The sequence below is a fragment of the Cupressus sempervirens genome, chromosome 4 (assembly GCF_028749045.1).
Source record: "Cupressus sempervirens isolate cs-2001-9-10 chromosome 4, ASM2874904v1, whole genome shotgun sequence".
Taxonomy (NCBI): domain Eukaryota; kingdom Viridiplantae; phylum Streptophyta; class Pinopsida; order Cupressales; family Cupressaceae; genus Cupressus; species Cupressus sempervirens.
In genome coordinates, this window is record NC_143121.1 from 647385485 (window position 1) to 647413195 (window position 27711).

Consider the following 27711-nt stretch of genomic DNA (forward strand, 5'->3'; position numbering starts at 1 on the left):
ATGACACTTTGTACTGCCAACTTGTTGGGAGTCTCATTTATCTGACTCATACGAGACCTAACATCTCCTATGCTATAGGCATGGTCTCTCGAGTCATGCAAGAGCCCCATGAGCTGCACTGGAAAGTAGCCAAGTGGATCCTTCACTACATTCAGGGTTCTCATAGTTGTGGGATTCACTATGCAGCAGGTATTGAGCTTGATTTGGCGGGCTACACAGATTCAGATTGGGCAGGTGATTCTGAGGATCGCAAGTCTATTTCAGGGTATAGCTTCTCACTTGGGTTAGGTCCTGTTTGTTGGTCGAGCAAAAAGCAGTTTGCTATTGCTCTATCTTCTACTGAGGCTGAGTATCGGGGGGCTGTAAATGCCGCCACTGAGGCCATTTGGCTTCAACATCTTCTCACTGAGTTTGGTATCTAGATTAGACGACCATTAGTCATATTTTGTGACAACCAGAGTGCCATTCAGATCTCACGGAATTCGGTTCATCATCAGCGGACCAAACACATAGAGGTCCACATGCACTACATCCGAGAGCTCATCCATGTTCATGTCATTGACCTTCGCTATTGTCTGACTTCCAAGCAAGTTGCTGATATCTTCACCAAAACCTTCACTGAGAGCAAGTTCCTTCATTTGCGAGCTTTGCTGGGGGTGCGAGATGCTTCATCTTTTAGGGGGGCCTGTTCCTCTCACTCGGAGTCCTGACTTTTTTATGGGGGATCTCTTTTCTCTCTCTTTTGGGAAATCTTATGTACATGGGTACCTCATCAGGCTTGACTTGCCGAGACCCATTTTTACATCCACCTAAGCTTTGCTTATGGGGGGGTGTTAGTGTAGTTTTTAATTTTTCCTATATTGCTAGGTTTTTCCTACATTTTTCATAATCTTGCTTAGGTTCATAAAGCATGTCTTATTAGGTGAATGGTTGTGAGGTGTTACCTTCTTACATGTGAGCATTCATTAGCTATCTTGGGAATATACTTTGTTATATTTAGTCCGATAGATGGTTGCTCCTCATTGGTTGGTGTTGCCACCCCCTCCCTTTTCCTAGCCTATATAAGCATGCTACCTAGCTTGCATTTGCATCTCTTGTTTTTGCATCCTCTTAATGCTATTTTGCTTCTAGCATTTGCATTGCTCTCTTGGAGACTAACTCTGTGTTGCTATTTTGATTTTGGATCATTTGCATTCATAGTTTAGAAATTTATTCTTTGCACTAGTTTTTTGGGTTATTAATCTTTTTAGATTCTAACAATACAAGGGTAACAATTTTACTCTCTTTTATTTTCTTATGTGAAATATAAATATGTATACGCATTTGGTGACCTAGTTAGGTCATGGTGGACACTTGTCTAGTTTTTCTTAGCTTGCTTTCCCCTGACTTGTTAGCTTGGTGGTAGGTTAGTGCGCTTGTGCCCTATTCCCTCTCTGCCAATGCATCCTCCCCCCTTAGCCGCACTCCTGCAAGAAGAAATAGCATGGTGAAAGCATGTTTCCACATCATTCAAATGCAATTTAGTTATCATCACTAATAACCATATTAACTAATCATCTCCAATTCATGTAATAGTATAACGATTAACCAACATCTTCAATTCCACATGAAACATAACGAATAACTAATATTCCCATTCATATGAAATCAAGGATGAGTAACCCATTTGGTTGCAAGCATACAAATGGAGAATAGGAATGCATATTGGGAATAGGAATGGCTATTCCAAGAACAACTATTTTTTGGAATGGGTATAAGCTCATTTTAGAGGCAAAAACGGAATATGTATTCCTATTCCCTATTCCAATTGACGAACTAAAGAGAAAATAGAAAACGTATTCCAACTTTTCTATTCCTATGCCAACAACCAAATGGACGCTAATTTAACCAACCATTTCGGATTAGCTTGAAATTTAACGGCTATATAAAAGTCTCGAAATCAACAAAATAGGGGATGTAATAGTAACACTTCTTCGTTTTCATTTATGCAAAAGCTTAATGAAGCTTGTTTATTTTGAGTATAGCAATATTGTCTATAGGATTTGTTTAAGTTAAGTTATTTCCTAAGGAGCTTACCAATCTTGTTTGAAGAATGTTTCCATTGTTCACATTGCTCCATTTTTTGTCGTATTACAAAAAACAAATTAAAACAGTAACAAAGGGAAGTATAGTGTGATTATAATCATGGATATGGTATGTGTTTGTTTTAGTATAAAATTAGCAATACCTTATTGATAATGAGTGTGATGGGAAACATATTGTTCCTTGTAGTTTATTAATTTCTTTATTTGTTTATTATTAGTGTTGTGTAGCTTTTGTAGTTATTGGCATAGCTAGTACAATTGTCTTGTGATTTGTTGTGAACTTATAGCTAAGAAATGCCATTTTTTTTCTCAATTTACTATAGTAGTTTTATGATTGAGGAAACAAAAGCAATAGGAAAAACATGGATGTTTTTTAGCATGGTGATAACTAGCACATTTTAATGTTGGAGGAAGCAACAATACAATGCCCCACCAAATAACTTAGGAAAGAATAAGGTAAAGACATAGGGTAGCCTTCCATAATGTAGGACAACATAAATGGTATGGACTAGTATGTAGTACGTATGATTAATTTATTACAGATTTGATTTTCTAGTATTTTATATCTTCTTGGATAGAGATGTAATACAGCGTTGCACTGAACAACTGAGGGAGCAATAGGGTCAAGACATAGGAGAAACGCCCTAAACTACAAGACAAAATGTGAAAACTATGGAGTGATCTACATAGTGAATAATCCTCTTATTCAGACATTTAAATATGAATTTGAAAGAAGTATGATCATTATGGTTATATTGTTAATAAATTAAAATGAAAATAAAAACTATAGGTCAAAGATGAAAGTTTGAGTTTAAAGCAAGAGGAAAAACAATATTCAACTGAAAGTCAAGACACTATGATTCATTTGGAGGACAATTAGAACTATTAAAAATTTACTCCAAAGCAAGCATGGTAGGGGAAAAAAAGTAATATTAATGTCTATGAAATACCAAGAAAGGTAAAACAAGGTCTAGAATGTATGATTGTTAGAATAGTGATGTACTAGGGCATAAAGGGCCCTAAATTCAAAACAAACATCAAAATGCAAATAAAGTAGAGGAATAGACAATTAGGGGTAAAGATGAAATGGTAAACTTGAAACAAGTAGATGCATGAAAGAAACATCCCTCAAAGTGGTATGAGTACATGGAAAGCAACACTCCCAACCGAGGCAAGAAACAAAAAGCATTAGGTGTTTGTACTCTTAACATGTGTTGGAGGAGGCAATGCTTGTCATCAATCATTGTAACGAGTAGCAACACAAGATTTAAGAATTCCCATTGGGAGAGTGCAAGGTTAATGAGGCTAAGTTGGACCAAAATTAGGAGTTAGTTGATTCTCCTTAGAAACTTCCTCGAGATCTTTCTTGTAAGAGAAAAATGAGAAATGGTTGTTGATGCCAAGAAGAGATAGACCAATGTAAGATTGTAGAATTGTTACAGTTGTGTAGCAGCAGGGAATAAAGGGCCCTGCACTTGAGCCAGACATAAAAAATATCAAAAAGAAAAACAAGACAAGCAATGGTAAACATAAACTATTAACCTTGAAACAATACTCAATATATATTTGTAAGAGGAACACCCCTGCAAGTCATTTAAGTAGATGGAACTCAATGCTAGCAATCAAGATACGAAGCGAATTCATCAAGTAGTTGCAGTTTGGGGTGCATTGGAGGAGCCAATATTATCACCATTGATCAGAATAGGAGTACAACGTGAAAATTGACAATGGTTGCAAAGGAGGATTTGGGATAAGGTGTCTACGTAGGATAAGCCTAAGAGGGATCTGATTACCTTTTAAGCTTTAACTAACATTGAAGGCAAAAGAGTTGCTTGTGGAAGAGAAGAAACTAGTGAAGCAAGCTTTCTCTTGAGATTTGCACAGTAAGAGAGGAGTGCTAGCTGGTCCTTGACATCGAGATGAGATAGAACTGCGATCTTTAGAACTAGAGTTGAAGTGTTAGGAACCCTAGTATCGATAGACAACAAGAATGAGTAGTGTCTCAAAGATGTGCCACTTTTTGTACATGAATCAATAGTATCCAAAGGGTGCTTAATGCTGAATCTGATGCAAGAGCATCTCGGGGTAGTTGGCAATCCTGTATGTTTGAGTTTGGTTTTGGCTCTTGGTGATGGGAGTTGGTGCTGCTTGGTCATTTGGTGGTGGTTCTCAGTTGGAAGATGTAGCTTCGTTGATAGACTTAGTGACTGATAAAAGATGTTGCTTTACTGAGCAGGCTTGCTGGATGAGCTCGTGCTTGGTTGATGTCTATCTCGGTCGTTTGTGCTTAGTGGATATGGGGATGTTTGGTTGCGTGCTGATGAGCTCGGTTGGTTTGTTCATCAACGAGTGCATTCTTGGTTGTTTTGACTGGTTTACTTGTGCATTTGATTTGGATGTATTGCTCGTGACATGGATTAACCGTTGGGATGCATGAGGGTCTATTTCTGGTCTTTGTCCTTTCTCCTATGTGCATTTAATAATTAATATATTTTGTTATGAGTTCGAGAGAGTTCTAATTGTAAAGGCCGAATTGTGGCCATGATGTATAAAAGGAGGGTATGGGTAGCATTGTAGGGCAGATTAAGAGAGCAAATCTTTGGGGAAGAGCTTGAAGTATAGCAGCTGGCAGAGCTAGTAGCTGAGTGTGGGCTTAGGAAACAAAGAGGTTGCTTGCTGGATTGGAAGCACAAGTTTAGATTCTTCTTGAGGTTTCTACTAGATTGCTGTGGTGTTACAAATGTGGGCTAGCCAGGGTTTTTACTTGGATCTTGTGAGATCTTGCTGAACTATTATTGTATCTGTTGATGTATTGGTTGTAATTGGGAAGGTCTTACAACTCGACATGTTGCATGTACTCGCTTATTGAAGGAATAAAAATTGAATTGTTGTTGAATCTTTATTTGTGTTGTGCTTTTGTTGAGATTGTTTATTAGCTTGGCTGGATAGTCTATTTTCAGACCCTCCAACCTAGTTGTATCTATTGATGTATAGGTCGTAATTGGGAAGGCCTTACAACTTGGCATGTTGCATCTACTCGATTATTGAAGAAATAAAAAGAATTGCTGTTGAATATTGAGTTGTGCTTTTGCTGAGATTGTTTAGTAGTTTGGCTGGATAGTCTGTTTTTAGATCTGCCAACCTAGTGGGTGCTACGTTAGGTGGTAGCAGAGCAAGGTTGGTCTGGTTTTTCTAGACTTGTGAAACCCTAGCATAGTTGTTTGTGCAAGGTAGCAAGTTGTGACTTGACTTGCAAACAACTCAGAGGTTTGTCACAAGATAGTTGGTTAAGGATTTATTGCAGAGGGTGTTCGTAGATTTAAGAAGACACATTCGAGAAGATTGGACCCTAGGGCGATAACAAATCTCTGAGATGCAACGGAGATGAAGATAGCAGAGGTGGTCAGATTTGAGATGGAGTCAATGAAGAATGAGATGGTCGTGGAGATCATGAGGGCTATAACTAGTTTGTTGAGGAACCTTGGGACAGAGGATGGTTATGAAGAAGTTTTTGAAGATTTTGAAGCTGCTTGTTCTAGTGGATGTTGTGACGTGGAGCCAAATCAGACTTAGAGGTTAATTTCTTACTTTATTCGGTGTGGTTCCCCCTAGATTATTACTAGGGGGTTTTGGGGCAGCGCCCCAGGTGCTATGAAGGATTTGGGGGCAGCAAAATAAATCCTTGGTATGAAAATTTGCAGAGATAGGAAGCACATAAAATTAACATTATCTCAGGCTGATTATATAAGAGTGTTACAACATTTTTCTACGGAGAATGCTAAAGTTGTTAGCACAACTTTACTCGGTCATTTAAAATTGACTAAGGAAATCTGTCCAAAGACACCAGAAGAGGAGGTTCAGATGTCCAAGGTACCTTATGCTTCAACTGTAGGAAGTTTAATGTATGCTATTGAGATATTGCACATGTAGTGGGAGTTGTTAGCAGGTATATTAGTCATCCTGGAATTGAGCATTGGAGTGCAGTCAAATGGATTCCCAGGTATTTGAGAGGAACATCCAATAAATGTTTACATTTTGGGGGCTCTACTACTGATTTACAGGGCTATGTTGACTCAAATTTGGCAGGGGATATTGATACCAAGCAGAGTGCTATAGGTTATGTATTTACTGTTGGTGGGACAATAGTGAGTTGGATTTCTTGGTTGCAGAAGGTTAATGCTTTATCCACTACAGAGGTAGCCAAGGAGATGATATGGCTTCTATTCTTCATGGAAGTGTTGGGACACCAACAAATGGACAATTATTTGTTTACAGATAACCAAAATGCGATTCATCTTGCAAAGAATTCTGCTCTACTTTCAAAGACAAAGCACATATAGTTGCAGCACCATTTTATTTGGTCAGTTTTGGATGATGAACCATTAAAGATGGAGAAGATACATAAAGATGATAATCCAACAAACTTGTTTACCAAGGCAGTAACAAGGGAGAAGTTGAACTGAAGTTGAACTCCTCTTTAGCGTAGGTCGGTCTTCTAGACTGAATAAAGTAAAAGAATAACAGAGTCCAGGGTGGTCTGATATTCTAGTGGGAGCTACAGGTTTTGCGGTTATTGTTGTGTAGTTTGATTAGTCTCCAAGTGGGAGATTGTTGTGATGTGGAGTCTAATCAGACTTGGAGGTTAATTTCTCTCACTTTATTCGGTGCGGTTTCCCCCTAGATTATTACTATGGGGGTTTAGGGGCAGTGGCCCCAAATGGGGTCAAGGTGCAGCACCCCACGTGTGTTCCTTGTCGCCATATAGGGTGGGGTCAAGGGGTAACACTCCTGTTGGGGGTTTTTCGGGGCAGCACCCACGAAGGCTCAAATGACTTTATGATTGTAAAAGACGTCAACTACTATTTTTCTATTGGATGACTTATTCCACCCCTAATTTTGTAAGCGGCAAAAAGCTTGTATAAAATGGCTTAGGGTTAGGGATTTCATAATGTATGATGAGATTGTTGCTTCTTGTGGCAGTATTTAGCTTGTAAGGGATTGCGGATTGTAATCACTCGATAATAATAATATTGGACTTGCTGTTGGTGGACGTAGCCCATGGATTAGCTGAACCATGTTAAATCTTTGTGTCTTGTGTTCTCTTTTGTGCAATTTATTATTTTCTGATATTGGTTATATTTGCATTTAATTGTTATTTCTGTCCTTGGTTAATCCTAACAGTGGTGAAGACATGGCCGATCAACTGGACAGATTTGTGGAAGATAGGGGTGATCAGTTGGAGAGATCTATAGCTCGGTTGAGTACCAGGCACCAAATGGAGGTTTCTAATTTCTCAGGTGAGCTAGAAGACTACTTTGATTTGGAAGATATTGGCCTCTTAGAGTGAGGATAGCGTAGAATCACAGACTAAGTTAAAGGGACATGCTGCTTTGTGGTGGAAAGAATTGCAATGAGACAAAGAAGAAGAAGGTGAGATGAAGATCATGTGGTGGAGGTTGATGTTGGCAAAATTGAAGGCAAAGTTCATACTTGCCGATAATGACCTTGAGTTATTCAAGAAGTTACAAAACTTGAAGCATAAAGAGATGACTGTGAAGGACTATACAGAGGAGTTTTATAAGTTGACTATTTGGTTTGGACATAGAGAACTTTTGAAGGAAATGGTGGCTTTGTATATTAATGGTTTGAGGTTCAATATCTAGGATGAGATTGGCATGTTGCAAATTGATTCGGTTGAGGATTCTTATCAATATGCCTTGAAGGCAGAAGATAAGTTGAATAGGAGACATCAAGGTAATTCCTAAGGGAAGGAGAAGCAAGAGCACTTGATGAAAGACACACCCATAGCTGAGGATGGATTGAAACTTGTTGAACCGAGGAAAAGTACAGGTAGAGACAGATTTAAAGGTACTTGTTACAAATGTGGAGGACATAGGTTGTTTAAATGTCCCCATGCAGGCAGGAAGGTCAGTGATAGTAGGATTGCTGTGGTGAATGAAACCTTGAAGAATGAGCCTGAGGTGGAGGAAAACTTACTAGGTTGGCAAGTATTGCTTGATAAGAAGGTGATGAAACCTTGTCAAAGAAGGAATTTGTTTAGAACTTGGTGTAAGACTAAAGCTAAATGCTGGAATGTGATTGTGGATGGTGGAAGTACCGATAACCTAATTGTTGAGCAAATGGTTTAGAAACTTGGTTTGAAGAGGGTGAGACATCCTTTCCTTATAAGATCAGTTGGTTACAAGATGAGGATGCTTTAGAGGTGACAGAGCAACGTCTTGTTGATTTTTAGATTTGGCAGTATAAGGATCAAGTGTTGTGCGATATTGTGGACATGAGTACTTGTCGCATATTGCTTGGAAGACCTTGGCAGTATGATAAGGCTGTACATGATTATGTGACGGATGTATTTACTATTGAGAAGGGTGGTAGGAAGTTTTCCCTGATTTCTTTGTAGGATGCAGAGCTCGACAGGAGGAATTTGAGCTTCAGTTTTCAAGTTGAGTTGAAGGATTCTTAGAGGGTTAGAGATCAGCGTGAAAAAAAAACCTCTAGTGCACCAAGGAAAGATGTGAGGAGGCATGAAAAGAAGTTGTTTGTTGTAGGAAAGGATTTGTAGCAGCAGAACTGAGGCAAGAGTGTATTAGTTGAGCACGCAGAGGACATGTTTGGGGTTTGTGTGCTAAGTCACAAAAGATGTTCTTCTCGCTATTGAGAACATCTTTTCGCACCTAGTGTGTCCAATGCAGGTTCATCTTGGGGTATTTGGCAATCTTGTAAGTTTGAGTTTGGTTTTGGTTCTCGGTGATGGGAGTTGGTGGTGCTCAGTTATCTGGTGGTGGTTCTCGGTTGGAAGATGTGGCTTCACCGACGGACTTGGTGACTGATTGAAGGTGTTGCTTTACCAAACATGCTTGATGGATGAGATTGTGCTCGGTTGATGTTTAACTTGGTTGATGTTTGTGTTTGGTGGATATGGGCATGCTCGGTTGCTGTGTTGACGAGTTCGGTTCGTGTGTTCACTAACAGGTGCATTCTTGGTTGTTTGTCTGGCTGACCTGTGCATTTAATTTGGATGTATTATTCATGATGTGGATTGACTGTTGGGATGCGTGAGGGCCTGTTTATGGTCTTGGTCCTTTCTCCCATGTGCATCTAATAATTGTTGTAAGCTGACTTGAAGCATAATATGTTTTGTTATGAGTTATAGAGAGTTCATTTTGTAAATGCCGACTTGTGGTCATTGTATAAAAGGAGGGTATGGGTAGCATTGTAGGGTAGATTGAGAGAGCAGGTCTTTGGGGAAGAGCTGCGAAGTATAGCAATTGGCAGAGGTCGTATCAGAGTGTAGGCTTAGGAAACAAGGAGGTTGCTTGGTTGGTTGCGAGCACAAGTTTAGATTGTTCTTGGGGTTTCTACTAGATTGCTGTGGTGTTACAGATCTGGGCTAGCAAGGGTCTACTTGGAGGTTTTGGCTATGGAGGGGCCAAAATACATTTGCATAACCAATATGTTTGTATTTTAAAATAAATTAAATTTCATAAAACTGTTATACGCAAATTTTAAATTAACTAATAAAAGTACATTTTGGCCCCTGCATAGACAGTGCCCTACTTGGATCTTGCGAGATCTTGTTGTATCTGTTGGATCTTGCGAGATCTGTTGTATCTGTTTTGTTATGAGTTCTAGAGAGTTCATTTTGTAAATGCCGACTTGTGGTCATTGTATAAAAGGAGGGTATGGGTAGCATTGTAGGGTAGATTGAGAGAGCAGGTCTTTGGGGAAGAGCTGCGAAGTATAGCAATTGGCAGAGGTCGTATCAGAGTGTAGGCTTAGGAAACAAGGAGGTTGCTTGGTTGGTTGCGAGCACAAGTTTAGATTGTTCTTGGGGTTTCTACTAGATTGCTGTGGTGTTACAGATCTGGGCTAGCAAGGGTCTACTTCGGAGGTTTTGGCTATGGAGGGGCCAAAATACATCTGCATAACCAATATGTTTGTATTTTAAAATAAATTAAATTTCATAAAACTGTTATACGCAAATTTTAAATTAATTAATAAAAGTACATTTTGGCCCCTGCATAGACAGTGCCCTACTTGGATCTTGCAAGATCTTGTTGTATCTGTTGATGTATCGGCTGTACCTTGGAAGGCATTATAACTCGACATGTTGCATGTATTCTGTTATTGAAGGAATATCGATAGAATTGCTGTTGAATCTTGTGTTGTGTTGTGCTTTCGCTGAGATTGTTTAGCAGCTTGGCTGGATAGTTTGTTTCTAGACCCTCCAACCTAATGGGTGCTATGTCAGAATCCTATGGATTTTATATCAGATAGGACACTAGAAAATAAAATATGGTGGTTCTCATCTAGAAGTTTGTGGGAGTACAGTCTCAATTGGCCTAGAGGAATCGTCAAACCTTGAGATCGATAATGTTGAAAATTGTCCTAGCTGCAACTTGTAAAAAGTACTCAATGTAGAAATTTATCTTGGGATTGAGAGAATGCAATAGGAGATCAAAGTGAGTTGGATGTGCCAATGAAAAATGTGCCTAAGATACACATGACAGGAGAAAGGCTGTTCAAAGAAATGCTGATAAACCAGAAGAGAAGATAGACCTCAAAAAACTAATATCGTCGATGCCAAATGGAACTTGAAGTGTAGTTTCCTCTAAGGAACGAAATGCCAAAAAAGAATACCTCCTTCAGGTTAAAGTGGAATCACCTATGATTAATCAAGTGAGTAGAATCAAGTGATATATATATATTTTTAAAGGCAAAAGGGTTGAGCATATAGGGATCATATGCTGAAGTATAATTGTCCAAGCCTTCTCAATCCAAGCCTGGCCAATTGCAAAGTAATAAAACATATCTTGATTGAAATCAGGATTGACGGATTCATCAAATAGGACATAATATAATCTTTTCCATTTATGAAAACCTTTTTAAAAATTTCTTCTCAATGGATGAAAATGGAACAACAAATATGTCTCCTCATAAATAGCCGTGATCTGATTTGGATACAAAGCATTGGAAGATGTTAGAAGTAGAAAAATTTCTGTAATGCCAAATGGATATTACATGGCTTTCCTTATCACCAATAACATAACAAAATCTTTTAGGTGGTTGTTTTTATTGCCAAAATTGTAAAGTTTTTGTCTGGGTTAAAACAACAAGAGATCTACCAAGTATGTTTCGTGTGTAGGTTGAATTGCATTATTTACTTGTCGTGGGTAACATCCGCGACACACTTCAGCTTCCTCTCTCCTCATTGTCCGGAGCGTAGTTTTCCTATTACGAGGGATTTTGTCTGGGAAGACATCCATCACTTCCTCAAAATTGCTCTCTTGATCAAGGTGAACATCCTATTGCATTCATGAGTTCACCCTTGAAAGACGCAGAATTGAGATACCCAAATGTTGAAAATCAAGCTTAAGCTTTGGTAAAAGCAATAAATAAATTCTGGCATTACTTTCTAAGAAGCAAGGTATATGCAATAGTTCTTGATGCAGCAGTGAAGACTTTGCTAATTTAGAATGAGTTGCGAGAAAGAAGAGGAAAGTGGATGACAATCATTTAAGAATATGACATGGAGATACAACCAATGCAGTTGGTACGAGGACAAGCTCTAGCTCAAACCCTGTCTACAACTCGTCCTGGGTTAGTACAACAAGTATATGTGTTAGAAGTATCCCCATATGAATGGTATGATAATATGTTTTAGAAGAAGTCTCCATCGCACTTGAATTCTGTACAAAAGTGTTCATTAAGAATGAAGAGTCAAAGATTTATGCTTCAAGGATCTGTGCTATATAGGAAGAACCATGATGGGGTTTATTTAAGATGTGTTGGAAAGGAAGAGGCTGGACACATCATTGAACATTTTCACAGTAAATATGGAACCGGTCGTGGAAGTGGTTTGGCTATGGCTCATCAAATATCAAGAGCAGATTACTATTGGCCAACAATGTTTAAAGACACTTATGAACATGTGAAGATTTGTCACAAGTGTCAGATAGCTGCGACATGTGAAAGAAATCTCGCTATGCTGCTACAACCTGTTATTGAAGTAAAACCATTCGCAATATGGGGATTGGATTATTGGTCCCATCAATCTGTCATCTTCAGGACACCACTAGTATATCTTGACTGCTACAGATTATTGCACTAGATGGACTGAGGCTCAATCGCTAGAAATTTGCACAATAGAGGTCATTATCAAATTTCTTGAAGAAAATATTATTACTAGCTTTAGATGTCCCCATGCATTTGTATATGATAATGGACCTACATTTAGATCCTTGAAGTTCTCAAACTGGACATTTGACTATGGGATTACACTAAAGTTTTCATCAAATTGCTATCCGCAAGGGAATGGATTGGCAGAATCAACAAACAAAAATATATTGAGTGCAATGAAGAAGTTATCAGACAATAATCCTGGAGATTGGCATACACAGCTGAGATTCGCACTTTGGGCGGATAGAATTAGAATAAGGAGTTCTTTGGGGACCATCTCCACATCATTTGGTCTATGGACAAGATCCAATTCTTCCTATCCAATTGAGGATTCCAACACTACGATTCATGCAAGAATATATGGAAGGAGAAGATAGAGTTCAGACACGTTTGACTCAATTGTTGCATTTGGAGGAAAAGAGAAATGAAGCATTGGAAAAGTTTGCTAAACATCGAGGAGTTGTCAAGAGATGGTTCGACAAAATGGTGAAGGTTAAAGAATTTCGAATTTTAGATCTGGTACTTCATTGGGACAAGGCACATGAAAAGAAAGGTGGACATGACAAGTTTGACAATCCGTGGAAAGGTCCTTATCAAATTTTTGAAATACATGGAGACAATGCATTCAAGCTTTAGACTCTAATAGGGAACTTGCCCGTTAATGGGCAATTCCTCAAGCATTATTTCTGCCTTTAGTTTTCCTTTCTGAAGCCTAACTTGTACATAGTTAGTTTAGGTTTTCCTTTGTGGTGTCTCTTTCTTGCCTTTTTAGTTTGGTGGGGCTTTTTTTTTTTTTGGTTTGTCTCCCCTCTCCTTGTGGGGATTTTGGCTTTGCATAGTTTAGGTTGCTTTCACTTGTTTGTTGGGTTTTGGTTTTCCCTAAGTTCTCTTCCTCAGGTGGTTTAGTTTTCATTCTGGTTTTCTTTTTGGTTTTGGCTTTTGCTAGGTAGCTTGTAGCTGTGAGAGTCTTTTTGCATATGGAGGGGCCTTGTGATTGGGTTACTTCATCTAAAGATTTCACTAAGTTTTGTTTATCTCATTTCTTGGATAACTGTTATGAAGAGCATTAGAATCTTGGTCATCCTTCATACATTTTCATTGGGTTGGAACACATACTTGACTTGGAAGGTTAATCGTACATTGTGTCTTGACACCTGAACTCTGAGGTTGCTATATATTTCACACTCTTAACTATTGCTCTATGTCCAATCAATCTCTTTGGGGAAAGTCATGACTTGTGAAAATTTAAAAATCTTGCTTCAACACCACTGTAACTCCTAAACCCATGGTAAGCTTCATTGCTTACAAGCCAAGAGAAAAGAAAGAAATGCAATACCAATTCAAAAGGAATATAAAGGAAAAAGAAAGATGAAATGATAAGATTGGCTTTGGGGGTACACAGAAACCTCCATAGGTGTTCGAAAAATAATTTGTCGGAAGTGGAGCAATCTCTGTTGGTTTTACAACAACAACTCCGTCGGGGCTATGGACGCCTGACTAGTTGTAGGGCAATGTCCAGGATGCTTTTGAAGTCAAGAGGAACCAATAACTTGTCATGACCAATCCTAGATTTTGAGTGGTCTTGTTGAGCCGAAATTAATATATTTGCACACACTTAGGTTGTTGCAGAGTAAATGTGTTTTGATCCAATATATGATTATTCTCCCCTTTTGAGCTTGTTTTCTCTCTTATTGGTGACATAAGATTGAGTAACCAGAGATTCTGAGTTTGAATTAAGTTTTATCCTTGAAATGTTTGTAACATTTCACCCGTGGAGTTGCTAGATGTTGTGACTAAATGTCACCCACCGCCCATGTATGGGACCCTTGTTCGTAGCCTTGACAAATCTCAACGATGAATCCACCGTGAGTAGTCCCGATGTTTTTGCATTTTATTTATGGCAAGTGTGAAGTGTAATCTGCCATGAAGGGAGTACAATTCAATGCATGGTTTGGATGGTCAAACATGTGTTTTTCTACAATTGCCTTGAAACTTTGTAGTGATGGAGGAATTTACTTGTCGTGGATAACATCCTCCGCACACTTCAACTTGTGCTCTTTGCATTGTTTGGAGCACATTTTTCCTATTATGAGCGATTTTGTCCGGGAAAACATCCATCACTTCCTCAAAACTGCTCTCACCGAGATTGGTGGAGCGTATATTTGCTCCCATCATGGATTTATTTCTCCTTGGATGGATTCAAAGACACCTTATATTTTTCCTTGCATGCATACCAATGCACTTCATGGATTTTTCATGATAATAAAATCATTGATGTGAAATATCCAACTGTTTCCGACTTGTCGGGTGCGAATGAAAATATTCCAAAAATCACCCAAGTTTCGGAAAAGTTGAAAGAATTGAAATTAAAAAAAAGTCGTGAAAACTTGGAAAACATGAAAATCCAAGATGTCCTAAAAATTCCACAAGGCAAAAAGCAAATTTGGAATCCAAATGATACATTTTGGAAAAGTTATAAAATTTGGGAAAATAAAAAAATTCTCATGGATGAAAATACAAAGTCACACGAAAAATCCCAAAAGTGTGAAAAATCATGAAAAGTTGAAATGTTTGGGAAATACGAGGAAAAATCCTAAATTTGAAAAATTAGAAAAGAAATCAATTGAAATTGAAAAAGTAAAAGAATGGAAAATTTTTCATAGATGGAAAAGTTGGAATTAAAAAAATGACAATCTTCTTTCAAGGAGATTTCTTTTGGATTTACATGGGAAATTAAATATTAATTTTATTGATATTTAATTTGGTTATTTTAAAGAATAATCCAAAAAAGAAATATTGTAGAAAAGTTGGAAAGAAATTTGATTTTTTTTTGCATTAAAACAAGGAAATTAATTAAATATTGATTTTAATTGATATTTAATTAATTAAAAAACTAAAACTAAAAATAAAAAATGGGATAAATGAAGACTTAGCTTCATTCTGAAGCTAAAAACATCAATAATGACAACTTTTGAAAACAAATAGAAAAATTGACAAGTGGCACAAAAAGATGGAAACCTTGGTGGCTAAGTAAAGCAACTACCAAATTTTAGCCTACAGCTTTAAAGGCAGCTTTACTTTGAAGGACAATTTATATAAGAAACTCTTCCATTCATTCCTTCTCACACAAAAATTTGAAGAGCAAATTGAGAATAGGAGTGAATTTCAAAGAGTTTGGGAAGAAGATTTTTGGAGGATATTTTTTGAAATCGTTGAAGAGTTTTATTGGAATTTGCGACAGGAGTTTTGGAATTTTATCAAAAAGGACCTTTTTAGTGAGTTGTAGAAAATTGTATGTTTCTTGAGAAAATCTAGAAAAGTGAATTTTGCAGAGGGGAATATGGAAATTTTGACAAAAAGCCAAAAATCTTTGTCTTTTGGACAAATTATATATGCTTTTTATGCTTTTTCTACATATTCTTACGTATGGGCATTTTCTATCTTGCAGGAAGCAGGAATGGCAAGACTCGGGGGAATAGGAGAAAAACGAGGACAATTGATAAAAAATGAAAGGAGAGGATTCTATCCTGAATCCAAAATTATGTCGAAGTGGGCAGAAATCGGAGATACAAGCCTCGGCGGCCTTGATTTGAAAGAGTTTAATCGAAGAATGTTTGGATACAGTGACCATCATCCAATGCACTTAGCTACAAGAATTGTGAGAAGTGGAATTGTTGCTGCAGTTGGTTTCCTGCCTTTTTAGCATCCAGAGTTGATTGTGGAATGTACCAAACACTATAGTCCTAGGGATAGGACTATCAGGGATTCTGAACCAAATATCCTTGCAGATTTTTCTCTAGCATCCATATTTGAAGCATTCGGGATTCCTTCTCACTCGAGGATGGTCACGAAAACGCAGGTGTAGGCACTTAGAATCTACACCTCTGGAGTCCATTTCTGTGAACAAATAATAAACAAAAGATGGTTGAAAAAGAATAGATCACATCATACCAAGATTCCTAAGGAAGTAGTATGCCTCAACTTACAGAGGGAGTTTAGCGACATGATCATGATGTTGAGTTGCATATTTGGCATGCCTCATTCTTATAGATTTGAATCTTGGATGTGGTATTTTGTTGAGCAGGTGACAAAGGACGGTGACAGAATAGATTGTGTTGGGCTGATAAGTGACAATCTGAATGAACAATTGATGAATCTAGAGCATACAAGGAAATTTTACATGAGTTCTTCTGTCATCTATGTGCTAGCACGGAGAATGAATTATGATGGACTATGATGCAAAGGACTAATTGGAAGTGGAACCCAACACCTCATAGTTCATGATTGCTACCCGTAGTTGCATTTATATTCAAAGGATGATTACATAAGGGTTAATGATACCTTTGCCATGTGCATAGTGAGAATACTACAAAAGACGCTACATATGAGATTGTCAGTTGGCGCAATGAAGTTGTTCGAAGATTATGGCACCTGGTCCATTCAGTTTCCTGTGTTTTCATACATCTGAGTTCAAGTATTTTCCATGGAGCCATACAAACTTCCCAGGTACCCAATGGATAAGATGGTCTTGTTAGAGCTTACTTAACAACTCACAGCCTATGACAAGATCCAAAAAGGGAAAAAGTAGTTGGGATTACAATTCCCAATTTCCATAGGAGAAGGAAAAATTGAGGTATGCCTATGTCTAAAGTCTGCCCAAAGATCATCAGACGAGCTCCACTTCTTTTGTCTTTTGCTTTATCTGAAAAGGACTAATTTTGACCCCTACAACAAGAGCACATCAGTAGCAGGATCAAAGTACCAACACAAAGTTTATCTTGAAGACTTTTCAACAAATGTTGCAGATGAGAATGCAATTAAAAAGAAGATGCATTCAAGATTACCGTTGAACATTATTAGAACATGCAACATATTTAGGGTTTTTGATCAAATGGAGGAGGATCCAAACGTGATGCGAAATGGATTCAATCCAGAAATGATAGCAGAGCCATATGATTGGAAAAGGAAAGAGGTTACAGATTTGGAAGCTTTCTCAAAGTCAGTCTTGGATTTTACAAAGTGGTGGATTGAGCGTAAGCTTGAAAAATTAGGTGCACTAGCCAATGGATTCACATAATGAAAGATCGAGACAAATATCTGAAGGTACTGTTGAAGAAAGAGGAACTCTATTGGAGGATGTAGGAACCAAGAAAGGGAAAGAGGTATCTCGAGAAAAGCATCCTCGGATCAAGGCAGTCATCCAAGAGCCTCAAAATAAGAAGCAAAAACATAGAAATGCTCCCTGTTCTCCGAGTCACACTTCCAGTGTTCAAGAGATAGAAACATTTGAAAGGCAGGAGGTAGAGACAAGCATAAGGAGATTTGAGCATGAAGAAAATTTGGATAGGCCAGTAGATGATAGACCAAGTATAAATGCCTACGAAAAATCCGTGCAAGAAAGAAGGAGAGATCCAGATATCGCTATAGAGGAAAGTCTCGCTACACTCTTAGAGCGAGAAATGATGAACGCTAGAGATGTTCCACTAGAGGAAGAGGCTCATGCAGTAGCAATACATCTTCCAGATGTTGAAGCGGTAGTTCTTGAAGTAATGGTGGATAGTCCAGGATCTGAAGAGGAGGTCAACAGTTGAGCAGTCCAAAGGAAAGAGCAATTGGTGATTTGAGGGGACCAAAGTATACCCATTCCAGAATGGTTGAGGCAATGAATTCAGATGAGTCAACAAAAGGAGGCTGATTTGGCAATTGAATTACAGGAAATTTTGGACCAATCAAATTGATAAGAGAAAGGGAAAGCAAGATATACTAAAGTTGTCAGAGGAGAATCGGGGTTGAGAATCTTGCAGATTGCGACTCCTACGGTCAACGAGAAAAGGATCAGATTGCTCTAGATGAATACCATGTTACAGAATAAATCTTGGTCATTCCTCTCGGAAGAAAATAGTAGAAGAATTTGATGACTCTACACAAGCTTTGAAGGATAGATTGAAGAAGGTGGAAGAAGGGTACGAGAAACATAAAAGAGAAATTAGGGTTTTATGTCTGTACATCAATGGCTTGCCTTATCTAGTAAGAGAGGAAGGTTCATCATTCTTCCCTCCAACAGGTGTTTCCACTAAAGTGGTATATGACATTGATAGGATCAAGCAGACTGCTCAAGGTGTAAAGGTTTGGGTCGAAGGAATTCAGAAGGAAGTCTTCAAACATTCAGAAGAATTAGTGCAAGTGCACAATAAGGCATTAGCTACACTCTCAAGGATCCAGTGCATGGAGGAATCATGGGAGGATGAACATATTTACTAAGATGAAGTGATTTCCGACATTGAAAATTTGATGGAGACCCCAAAACAAGCATTGATCGATGGTCAAATTATCAACGAGTGGTATGTCTATGATTTTCTTTGATGGTATAGTGCAGTGATCATAGCTAAGGAAATGTTTGAGAGCTTCACCAAGGAATCCACTCAATGGAAAAAGATTGTGGACAGCATCAAACAGGGGATATCCAATGCAATTTCATCCTTGTTATCACAAAGATTGGTGGAAGAAGAAATGACAACTAATAATTTGAAAGTTAAGTTAGAGGAATTCTTTCGACTGAATGTCTATGAAAGAGATGATTTTGAGAACTTTTCCATCTTCTCGAATACAATGCACACTACTCAGGACTTGCTGCCAGATTGGGAGGAAAGCTTGGGAAAAGCAAAAAGAGCAATTGCAATTCTAGAATTCAAGCAAGAATCTGCACCAAGCATCAGTACAGAGAAGTTGGAAACAATGTTGGATTGATTTCATGCCTTCAAGCAGGGGAATCAAGGATAGATGCATTTAATGCATAGCGGGTGTTCTTAGTGCTCATTTATTACACCCTGTTGCCTTCCTAAACTAGCATGTGTAGTGGGCATTTATTCCCCATTACAGTAGTGGATTCCTTGTTGCATTAATGTAGATTCCTTTTCTTTGCCCCAACTCTAATTAGAGCTGATGTGGCACAATCTTGGCCATTGGTTATTGTAATCATTCGGGACGCTCGTTGTAATCAAGGACCTATAAAATGCCTCATTTCTCATTTGTAAGTGGGATTTTTTGTGAGATTGTTGCTATGAGCTATTGAGATAATAAAGTTTTCATTGAAGCTTGGTGAATACTTGATGTGTCTTAGTGCTTTCTTGTTCTCTTAAATTCCCTCATTTAGATTAACTAAATATGATGTTGTGATTGCAATGGAGAATATGATGGTGTATTGATGGATTCCTTTGGTTCATACTTTTGACATTTTAGTGATTCTAAATCGTTGTGCAAAGTTAGCCTGAACCCCTTTGATGCATATATTTCACTTCTATCTTTCATATACATTGTTATTTATGATGGTGTATGTGGTGGTATGAAAATCTTTTGCATAACCCTTGAAGATTGGACCAATTCACGCGTAGTCGTAGTATAACTTGACGAAGTGGAGCTCGGTAAATTTGAGGAATTTGTCCACCAAAGTACCATTTATTGTCATCACTACCCTTAGGATTATAATAGAATTCATGAACCCTATCCTATTTAATTCCTGCATATTTTTTGAAAACTCCAAAAATTACTACATTGCAAAACCTTAAGATAGCTCCCACATCTAGTATGGCTTAAAATGAATCTGAATAAACACTTAAGGCCTCTTGTGATTGTTAGCAAATCACATCAACCATCGATTTTATCCATAGTCAAGACCTGGCATTAAAGGGACCTTGAAGTCATCGTATGATCTAGCAATCTTAGCATACACGAGACTTTGTTCAAGAGAGGATAAGATGTTTTGGTATTTTGTTCTATTGTTTGGTGGGTCATAAAACACACATCAACAAATCTATTCGTGAATTCAATCCGGATTCGGACGTGGACCTGGTTTGAGGGTCTAGGGTATGAATCCGGTAATGTAGGTCAAAATGCATCAGCAGCTTGAACAAGGCATTTTTATCTGTTGATATGTTTGGGGCATGCCCTTGGTACCCCTCAATCATATCTTAGATGTGCCTGAGGTGCTGAAGATGTGCCTTGGGCTTGTTTAAGAGGTACTTTGGACCTGTTGTGGCTGGGTTTGGGGGCTGAGTCTTGCGTACTTGGGAACATAGGAGGCATATTATAATCCTTTATTGGTCTAATGCCTCATTTTGTTTTAAACCATGTTCTTTTTGTGGATGAATTACTGTTTTTTATAAAGTTTGTTCATGTTTCATTCTCTTCTACCTTAGGAGCCCATATTTATTTTAGTTTCTCAGAACCAGTTTGTAGTTTTGGCTGCAAATAATGTTCTCCAAGCTTAAAGCTGCTGCATATACCCTTGTGATGATACCTTGAGTGAAACATTTTGTCCCAATACTTGTGATCATACCTTAAAGAAAACTTTTCTTACTGATACTTGTGATGATACCTTGAACAAAGCTAGACATCTGATTTGTATGTCTACACCCATGTTGCAGCGAGGAAGATATTTTAATCTAATATGGAAACTGTATGTGAATAGGCCTTAAATGAAAACCCTCTACAAAGATTAAAGAAATGTATGAAGACTTGGTATTTTTGTTCTTTATTTCTTAAATGCATTTGTTATTTTAATAGTTGACTGAACTAAGTTTTCACAGTACACAGCAGAAATTCTATTCTTGGGTCAAATTTAGCTAGTTACTGACAGCACTTTAAATGCAGAGAAATGCTTGTGCAGCTCTAACAGCAATTATGAATGCAAATATTCATCTTTATACAGTTGTTGTGGAGTTGCCTCATCTGGTATGTAATAACTATAAAATAAATCAAGGGGCTGCATGCATATTCATTTAATTTTATATTTGTGGAAATATTTTGAAAAGCAAATTTTAAAAATATGCTCTTTTGAAGTCACGTGCTTTTTGAAATTCCTATCTCATCCTTTCATTCAGATGGAAAGACTTCTTCACTGTCTTGAAAAGGACGATAAAGGGCTTCAAATCAATGTTGTTGCTGCAGTAAGTGTTTTGGCACAACGGTAATAACTAGTGTTTGCATGAATAATTGCAGTTCTCTATGTTGTTTGAATCATTTTTGTTATTTTGTCCATACTTTTGGTTACTTGGGCTTATTGAAGTAGAATAATGTAGTGTCTAGTTCTTGTTCTTCATGAAAAACAGTTCGTTCTTTTGGGCCTCATGGCTTCTAACGTTGTAAGGTATCTGCAGTGGTGAAGGGATGCAGATTATAAAAGAAACTGACGCTGATATGAAACTTCTTTGTTTACTTGAGTGCACAGATGATTGTATGTTTTACTTTGCAGTAATCCTTCAATTATTTTATATACAGAGTTAATGTACTGATATTTGGTGCTTTTAATGTAGATATTTTGGGGTAGGGGCATCTAATATTTGTCAATGGTATGTCTTTAATTTATTCCATTGAAACACCATGTTTGTAATCTAGTTATTACTATTTGCAGTAAGGCTAGACGAAGAGATCACTGATGCAGTCTGTGCATTAGCTGTTCATCAGGAAATGAGGTTACAATTAGTTACAAAGGTATGTGTATCTCTACCTTTTTACTTGGAAGCATTATTTATAGTTCATAAAACTCTTAGTGAGAAATCTATTGCTTGCATTGATGCAAATGATCATTTGTGTGAACATCATTATACTAGGTCCCATACAAACAAGAACAAAATATAATTGCAGAGAAAATATGCATGAAATATTACACATAAGCAGTATACCATCTTTCCATTATTATGTACGCACAAATCCATTTCCATATTCATACTACACTGTATTTAGTGTTACAAGTACCTGAACCAATTTTACACATACACATAGACATCTTACATTGCATAAAGTTCTACCTAGATCAATTCAGATGCCAGCACCACAGAATGATGAAAAGAGAAGTGTATTAAGATGGTAAAAATTAGGATTGGTATGTTAGAGTTTAAACCGGAGAAACATAAATTGTTTTGGGAAAAATTTGGCAAACCCTAAGATTTGGATATTTTTGGAAAAGCTGGGAAAAAATAGTTGAATTAAAACAGCAAAAAATAACTTTGCTTTTAAAATTAACGGGCATTTCCACTTCATAGATATATTGAGAGTAAATAAAATATAGAGTTCAACTAGTAGATTGTAGGAAATAGATTTTCATTAGTTATAATTTTATATAGATATCGCTGATTTCATTGTACAAAACATACCACAATAGCATAACAGATAAATAGATGGAGATTATTGTTAAAATGTCAATGAAAATATAGTTTGACTTTACACGAAGTCAACATATAAACAAAGTACAAAGTTCCAAAAACTCAAAAGTAGGCAATGGCATGTTAGGGGGCAGGAAGCCCTGCTGATGGTTCTCCTTGGGAAGTCCCTGACTTATGTCCTTCAAGAACACTTTGAGAAAACTTTCCTCTTCCAATATTTCTGCAGGCTCAAGAACATTATCATCATGAGCAGAAGCATGTTCAAAAACATCATCATCATCACTTTGAGGTGCAGCAATCCACTCACACTGCATCTATCTCGTCAAGATCAATTGGGGAGTCATCCTTTTACTTCCTATTTTTTTTCCATACAGAAATTAGTCTTTTTCCTACAAATGAAAAACACAATGAAAACATCTTCAATTGAATGCAAGATAATATGTCATGTCCCCAATTTCTGCCCTTCCTTAGTGACAATATTTCTAGCAGGGTTGGTCTATTATCTGGTTCCCATAGGCCAGCAGAGTGTAGAGGGAACCAACCCAGGGACTTTGAGAGTCATGCATGAGCTTCCCAAGTAGTTTGGAGCAGTAGACAACAGTTTCGTACAATTTAGGAGGGATTCCTAATTTGTAGGGATTGACTAGGAGTTGTCTAGGAGGCATTTGGAGATCTCGGCGAACGTTTTGGAGACTTAGAGTGCATCTCCTATTTTTTAGGAGGAACTCCCAGTTCAGTGACAGTTCTCTCAGAGGTGCACACAGCAGGGGAGTCATTGGGACTCAATTTTGGTTGATTGTGACTGTCTCCTACTTTTTAGGAGCATCCCTAGATTTCAGGGATGGACTACCAGTTGACACATCTTGTCCGGCATAAGTCATAGACAGGTGACAAGGTCAGATTCATGTTTGATTGGTCATTTTGGGCCTCTTGGGACCATTTGGAAAATATTTTAATATATTTAAATATTTCCTAAGTTGGTGATTAAATAAATTAAACTAAGGTTAATAATATAACCATTTTGGAGTAATAAGGGGATTTTGGCTTCAGTTGATCAGGTACACCTATGTGTTATAGCTCGTTGGAAAGGTCTCGAATTATTATACATGATTTTTACTATCTGTAGACTTTTTGGTGCCTTCAGCTATGGAATTTTAATAAAGTAATGTTTTTCCTATAGCATGGACGACTTTAATTGGGAAAATGTTATTTTATTATATTTTATTTAAAGGGAAAAGTGTAATTTCCCTTTAGGGTTCGATTTACAGTTGGAAGGGGATATAAGGAGATGGAGACCTAATTTCTTATAATCTTTTGCATATTGAAAAACTTGTTTTTGTGAATTGGCTCTGAGAGAGCAATTCTTCATCTGGGACGCAAACCCCAGGTTCTGGACCGGCTGGGACGTAGCCCTCGGCAGTTATTGACATTGGATTCTTCAGACAGTGTGCATTGCTATCAGGGATAAAGTACACCATTCTTTATTGTGGATTTAGGTTGCAGATTTATGGTTTCAGCGTTACAGATTGATTCTTTCAGCTGGGACGTGATTCCTTGCAGTCTTACGGCTGCCATTTGCAGCAGTTTGGCATCATTGTTGGATGTAAGCTCCTTGGAACTGTATTGGATTTATTATTTGGCTTTATAAATCAGAAATCTGCCTGGTACACTTTATAGCAATTCTGATTTGGCTCTATGTTCTTATTTATTTTCAGTCTCCTCTCATGTTTATTGTTCATTATTCATTACTATTGTGAAAACTATCAAAAAACACAAAACAAAAACAAAGCCTTCTGCAACTTCTGTCTATTCTCAAAGACCATCAAAGAAATCACAGGAAAATATAGTTTATTAATTTAAAAACTACAGCAGATCAACAAGGGCATCTATCAGGGATCTTTCATAATATAACTCCTACCTTGAGCATTCTTAAGCTTCAAGTTAGGTTGTGGTGGACAAACACCAAGCCATTCATCCATTTCTGTGTTTGATGGTTGTGTTTCTTGGAATGTATGTTTCAAAAACACGCCAATTACACTCGCAAGTGGATGAGCTGCATGGCTGGGTCAAAATGTGTATCGCCATCCACTTGAGATTTTTGCATTCGTGACCAAAACACTTTCACTATTGAGCTGAAAAACAGGTAATGGGGAGACGATATCATATAAGAATATCCTCAAATCTTAACTTTTGTAGATCATTTCAAGAAAAATAAATGGACTATCAAAAGTGCATACGTAAGAGTCTACCTGGTTGGAAGGTCGTTCTACCTTCCTTGACGACCTTAGATGAGAGAAAAACCTTTCCCTTTTTATACATTTGCAGCTCTTACATAGTGTCTTTCAATTTTTGTGTGTTTCGAAACATTTTTTCCATGCACATGAACAAGCCTTGTGTGATATCAACATCAATATTTGTGAACTTCGTGTTGTAGAACAATGAGGGATTCAGAAATTATCCTACAACATGAAGAGGAGAGTGCATCTGTCTATCCCATCTCTTATCAATGTTGTCCCATAAAGGCCAATACCTCGTCCTGACATTTTCCAACCTAGCCTTCATCATCTCCTTGGCCCTATCCATGGCCTCATACAAATATCCCATTGGGTATTTGTCCCCATCCACTAGTCTCAAGACTTTCAAGTGAGGCTCTGAGAATTGTACCACCTGCTCAATTGCATCCCAAAAATAGAGAGAATACATGTACTCTTCACTCATGTCATAAGCAGAAGTAAAAGTAGAAATGCTCTATTGATGAGGCAAGCGGAGATACGCAATCCTCTATTTCCACACTTCTTTTTCTTCGTGAAGCTGCTTGACCTTTGCCTCATGCATTTCCAAATGCTTCTGATTGATTATCAGCATGGTCTCCACATAAGCGACTTTCAAAAAGTCCTGTCTTGTTGGCGCTTTCATCTCTTTCATCTCTTGGAACTTCTTCTGCACGTCTTTGGTAATTTCTTCACCAGATCTGGCTGAATTTTGCTCCACGTTAGTGCACTATTTGTCAATCCTGTTAAGATCTCCTTGAATAATATCATCTACCACCTCGAGTCCATTGAGCAATTCATTGATCTCAGAAACACCTTGCGTGATAGCTTCGTTTCTTCATTCAATGCAATCTTTAATCACATAGAGTCTTGTCATCAAGTCCCGATACTGGTCTTTTTGCAATAAATTTTTGTAAACTGTATTCTTGCACTTCTTCCATCCACGATACTTCTTTGACCCAATTGCTCTTTTCTTTTTCTGATACTTGATGTTTGATTCTATTTTCTTTATCACATAGGCAGTTTCTTTTTGAGCTTCACTGAGAAAACCAATATATTTGATTGCTTCTGCTTGGACAAATTCAATCCACCCCTCTGATGATTTAGTGACTGCCTTGCTTCTCTGCAGATGATCTAAAAACCTTTGATTGATTGGGGACTTGATATCTATGGTAGTAGGCATTTCATTGATTGTTACCGGTTCAAGGTGTTGAATAACATTAATATACTGAGCCATGCTTTTCATTGTTTCCTTCATATCTTGCTTATCCATGACATCTTTCCAGACCTGTTCAACAATCTTCTTGTTGGATACTTCAAAAATCTTCACATCAGCTGCTCTACTTACTTTTCCAAGGTCCACCTTTGTTCTCTGATAGTCTTGAGTTGTCATTTCACTATCTTCTTTATCCTGGACTGGTTTGGCAATCTCTGCCATCCAGTACCCTGTATTCTCATCTAACTCCTTCTGGATTTAGTTTTTGGCCTTTTACTCTTAGATGTCTTGCATTTACTTACTAGGTCATCAATCGGCAAGGATAGAGGCACTATACTCCCCTTCTTCGTAACAGAAGTCTCCAACCATTTGGGTGCTATGGGAGTCTTTTCTGGTGTCACGAAGCTGCTGGTCAAGGTGAGGGAATTTATAGGAATGCTGCCTTCTCCACTTGGGACCTGTTGCTTTTCGGCCATATTTGAAATGTCGCAATTAGGAGCCTATTTTGTTTGTAGCTCCACTTCCTGAGGATCCAAGTCTACTAGTGTCTCACAGTCCTTAGGATTACTCTCCTTTTGTTTCTTCTTAGTGCTTGAGCGAGTTATCCTTTTGATAGGCTTTGTTTTAGGTTGAACTTGAACTTGAGGTGATGGTACGAACCATTGCACCAAAACCCTGAGGTGCTAGTGAAGGCCGCTCACCAGGATCATAACATCCCACCACGCTCCGTAGTCTAGACTCTGGGTTGGATGTGCGCCCATACGATGGGCCCTCCCTTGGCCGTATGAGCCCTGGACGAACACTGCAATGCCAACATTACCTCTCGCTTTGAGACTCGAACTTGGGTGGAGGTTCTGATACCACATGGTACAAACCATTGCACCAAAACCCCGAGGTGCTACTGAAGACCGCCCACCAGGATCATAACAGGTGAAGCTGGTTCAGGTTCAAGTTCTCGATTACCTACAATAGAATCATTAACAGCACGGTCAATGAGAGTAATCAATCTTTATGAAGATTTCTTTTTCTTTGATTGCACATGTTGTTTAGATGACTAGGTGATAGTTTCATGGTTTCTCTTTTTCATAAGCCATTGCTCTATTCTTCTAATCAGATTAACAATGCTAGACTGCAGATTATGTTCTTTTCTTTTACTCCAATCTAGTTCAGGGATTAGGAAATATTCATTCTGCTCTAAGTACCTTGGGTCTGATACATCTTCCTTCTCATCATCTTCAATCCCATTTGTGTCTTGGCTGATTTGGAAGGCTTCCACCTATTCCGGAGTCATCCTTGACCACAACTTCTTTCTAACTTCAAATTCATTTGAACGATTGGCCCAATAATCTTCCATATGAGGAATGTGTCTGAATTTGGGCATGATATTTAGATTTTCTCTGGTAAACCCTTCCTAGTCAAAACCTTCCCTTGAGACATAGGATTTCAGACAAAAGTTCTGGAGTTCAGTTTTTGCTGCAATGGCGTTGTTGAGGCTTTTACACCTATAATGACCCAATTCTATAGGAAAGAGGACCCTTGATGTTTTTTTTAGTGCTTTTCGATAGCTTTTCAACAACAATCAGTTGCTTACATACCTTTGATAGTGCAATGTTGTCCAGGCAATATTGGGGTAACTTAAGGGGTTCACCATCAAAAGCTCCAACTCTGATATAGGTAAATTTTGGGAATTGGATGAAATGACAACCATAGGTATCAATTACCTGCATGGCTTCCTTAGAGAGCTTGCAATTTTCCTTCCCCTTTAGCTCAAAGACTAACCTCCC

At 37.9% G+C, this 27711-nt stretch overlaps 1 protein-coding gene across 1 annotated transcript in view; it reads left to right on the plus strand.

The window, feature by feature from the left end:
* LOC149562894 (uncharacterized) overlaps window positions 1-27711 on the plus strand; it is a 107628-nt gene that overhangs the window by 64786 nt on the left and 15131 nt on the right. The window contains exons 5-8 of the mRNA XM_089826344.1: window positions 20931-21011; window positions 21161-21246; window positions 21437-21513; window positions 21691-21770. Of these exons, the coding sequence (XP_089682470.1) occupies window positions 20931-21011; window positions 21161-21246; window positions 21437-21513; window positions 21691-21770 (324 nt within the window). The remainder of the gene's footprint in view (window positions 1-20930; window positions 21012-21160; window positions 21247-21436; window positions 21514-21690; window positions 21771-27711) is intronic.